Source organism: Sphaeramia orbicularis, unplaced genomic scaffold (genome assembly GCF_902148855.1).
Source record: "Sphaeramia orbicularis unplaced genomic scaffold, fSphaOr1.1, whole genome shotgun sequence".
Taxonomy (NCBI): domain Eukaryota; kingdom Metazoa; phylum Chordata; class Actinopteri; order Kurtiformes; family Apogonidae; genus Sphaeramia; species Sphaeramia orbicularis.
In genome coordinates this window covers 144,243-147,548 of record NW_021941641.1, presented here as the reverse complement: position 1 = coordinate 147,548, position 3,306 = coordinate 144,243, and the positions used below count along the sequence as shown (strand labels likewise).

The 3,306-nt window shown below is 47.0% G+C and overlaps 1 protein-coding gene across 1 annotated transcript; it reads right to left on the bottom strand.

Annotated features, from left to right (window-relative positions):
* Window positions 1-712: 712 nt before the first annotated feature.
* On the bottom strand, window positions 713-2,217 carry mos (v-mos Moloney murine sarcoma viral oncogene homolog). Its single transcript, XM_030130519.1, has one exon. It carries the CDS (start codon window positions 2,143-2,145, stop codon window positions 1,069-1,071), a length of 1,077 nt encoding a protein of 358 aa, XP_029986379.1. The 5' UTR covers window positions 2,146-2,217; the 3' UTR covers window positions 713-1,068.
* Window positions 2,218-3,306: the final 1,089 nt, after the last annotated feature.

Here is a 3,306-nt window from a genome sequence, read left to right as displayed (position 1 = left end):
CCTGCACCTGCGATTGGTGTGTGTGGAGCGCCAAAATAACAGCATGAGTTTCAAAATAAGAGTCCGTATGTATAAATGAACTCAGACTCGCTTGAAAGGCAGAACGGCATTAACGGGAGATTAAAAAAATTGTCAGCGTTATTTAATGAATGTGTTAATGCGGTAATAACGCATTAACTTGCCCAGCCCTAGCTGCAAATAAACAGTACTTTTAGGCAACATTTAGACAACATGATATAAATTTTTATTAAGTTTTCATTTTTAGTATTTTTTTGATATATTAGAAATTTCAGGCAACCCCAGACATTCAAAAAGGATACATGTATTTGGCTAAAATTAACTTGTTTTTGATCCTGTATTAGTTTGCTATAATATGTTGCAAATAAACATTGATTTTAGCCAACATTTAGGCTATATAATGTACATTTTTATTAGTAAGTTTTCATTTTTTATCAATTACTAGAAATTCCAGGCGACCCCATGTGGGGTCCAGACCCCAGGGTTGAAAAACACTGGATTAAGTAAGAAGTGTTTTAACGGAATCACATAAAAAAAAAAAAAAAAAAAACATGTTTAAAGTCCCACAGAAAATAAAACCCACAACCATGAACTGAACAAACTAATCAGACTGGATTATTTCTGAAACAGTTTTTCCTCACCAGACTTTTTCCTTCTGAAGGTGAAACATGGAAACAAACAGCTACGACCGACAGAAGTAGAAAAATAAGTTTAATGAAAAACCATCACCTGTACACGTCACAGCTCCAATTACAAATAAAACTCACAGTTTCAATTGACAGCCTGAGAAAACAAACCAAAACATGGAAAATAAAAACTAAACTCACACCGGAAGTAGCAGTCACATGACCCTGTCGCTAACCGGACTGATTCTAATGAAGCAACGACGATGAAAAACTAATAAAACACAAACACTGAACTAAAACCAGTCTGAAACTGTTCTGATGGAACCAGACCTGTTCTTCCACTTCCACACACCAGAGGGCGTCCATGTTCCACAGGCACTGGGATGGCCGACTGTCTGCAGGCACACAAACTGCACTGATGCGTTCAGGGTCCGGTGTCCTGGTCCGCGCTCCCGCCCACACCGGAGGGCAGGTGCGCGCGCAGCTGCTCCAGCTCCGGTACCAGCTCGTCGGTGCTCGGTCTGTCCCGGGCCCGTCCGCTCCAGCACCGGCCCAGCAGAGTCCCGCAGGACCGGCCCGGCTCGGACCGGAACACCGGCCGCTCGTGCACCGGCGGTCGTAGGTCGCGCGCCACCACCGCGTAGATGACGCACTGGCGGTCTCCGGTGAACGGCGGCTCTCTGGTCATCAGCTGCCACAGGGTGATCCCGAACGAGTAGACGTCTGCCCGCGCGGACACCGGCTCCCCCCGCAGCAGCTCCGGTGCCCGGTGCGTGTACGTGCCGCCCACGTGGCTCAGGTGCGGGCTCGTGGCCGTCACCTCGCATCCGCGCTCCAGTTTCAGAGAACAGCCGAAGTCCGCGATCTTACACACGTCCTGCGCGGACACGAGCACGTTGGCCGGCTTGATGTCCAGATGCGCGACCCCGTGAGAGTGGAGGAAGCGCAGGCCGCGCGCGACGTCCGCGGCGTACCGGAGCCACCTGTCGGGCCCCAGCGGGTCCGCGCACGCGTAGATGACCTGCTGCAGGTTCGCCCCTCCCACGAACTCCATGAGGATGGTCCCGATGCAGCCGTCCTCAAACAGGTCCGCGGGCACGCAGGCGGTGGCCGCGAGGACGCGCACGATGTTCCTGTGTCTCAGGTGCGCGGCGTTAAGCTCCGCCCAGAAGCTCTGCCGTGACGCCAGCGGGTTCTTCCGGCTCTGCTGGACCTTCTTCAGGGCCACCGTGTCCCCCAGGTACTGGGCCCGGAACACGGAGCCGAACCCCCCCGAGCCCACGGGCACGGCGGCGGACAGGGCCTTCCAGTGGATGACCGAGGACCAGGGGCGGACCGACCCCCTGCCGTGGAGCCGCTGGGCAAAGGGAGGGGGGGGCACCTGGAGAGTGGAGCCGTGGTGCGGAGGCTGTGACGTCAGCGGGCTGCTGCACGTGCCGACGTCCAGGGAGGGGTAGAGGTCTTTGGGGAGCAGGCGGGTCAGGGGGATGGGGGACGGCATGGCCCCGGTGCGCGTGTGTCCCACTGAGGACCGAACACCGGAGTGAGCCACGGCTGCGCGCGCACACGACTTTTGAACCCTCGCACACACGTGCACACGCGCGCGCACGCACACACACAGTGCGCCACCTGGTGGTGTGGAGGACACAGTGGTTCTGAATGAGGTCAGCGGGTTCATTCTGAGGGTGCACACTGTAAAAAACATCTGGAACTGAACAGAAGTTTCACTGTTTATTTGACAGATTTTCCTGTATTTTTCAGATTCAGGAAAATATCGATGAAATGACACAAACAGACTGTGATTTTACAGGTCAAATGGAAAAGAACAGGAAAAAACTGGAACTGTGAAGAACCAGAAAATTTCCATTTTTTAAAAGATTTTTTTTCTTTTGTCACAGAAAAATACAGTCCAATTACATTTGCAAATGTATCATCATTTCACAAATATTTCTTTTCTATTTGTGAGATTTAAATGTTTATTTAAAGTTTAATACTGTAAAATAATAATAATAATAATAAAACCAGATAAAATTACTGACAGTTAACGGTAACAGAAGTATTAGTTCTGTCAGTTGAACCAAACTTGTTTGTTAATTGACAAATATCTTGTGTAATTACAGGAGGTTTCACAACAAAAATGTTGAATAAATGTATTTTTGTGAATGTATAACATGTATAAGCACTGATAAACTGTCCAAATACAGTTTTTATCAGTGGATTGGACAACTGAGTCTCACTGAAAATTATTTATATAGATATTTATAGGGAATTGGATTGTTTTAATACATGTAAATATTCTGTATTAAACATTAAAAAGTAAAAACATATGCAAAATCTCATGTAAAGTTAGGGCAAAAAAACTATTTTCATTATGGAAAATTACCGTATTTTTATGAGATGGTTATTTTCTGTTATTTAACAGTATTTTTTCAGCCTACTGCCGGAATAATAGTTTTTTGTTTTTTTTTTACAGTGTATGCATGAAAGGGTTAAAGTTCCACTGGTTTATAATAAATAACTGGATGTGGATAATAAACATGAACACAGTCTGGTTCAGTCCTTCTCATATGTTTATTGAACGTTCATTACATTTTTGTGTAAAAACACTGGAGTTGACAACTGCAGCTCTTCCCTCTTATAGCAGCAACGTTTGGAATTCAAC

Bases quoted from the DNA above. Each gene is read 5' to 3' on its own strand.
- mos (XM_030130519.1), bottom strand. From the start codon at position 2,145: ATGCCGTCCCCCATCCCCCTGACCCGCCTGCTCCCCAAAGACCTCTAC.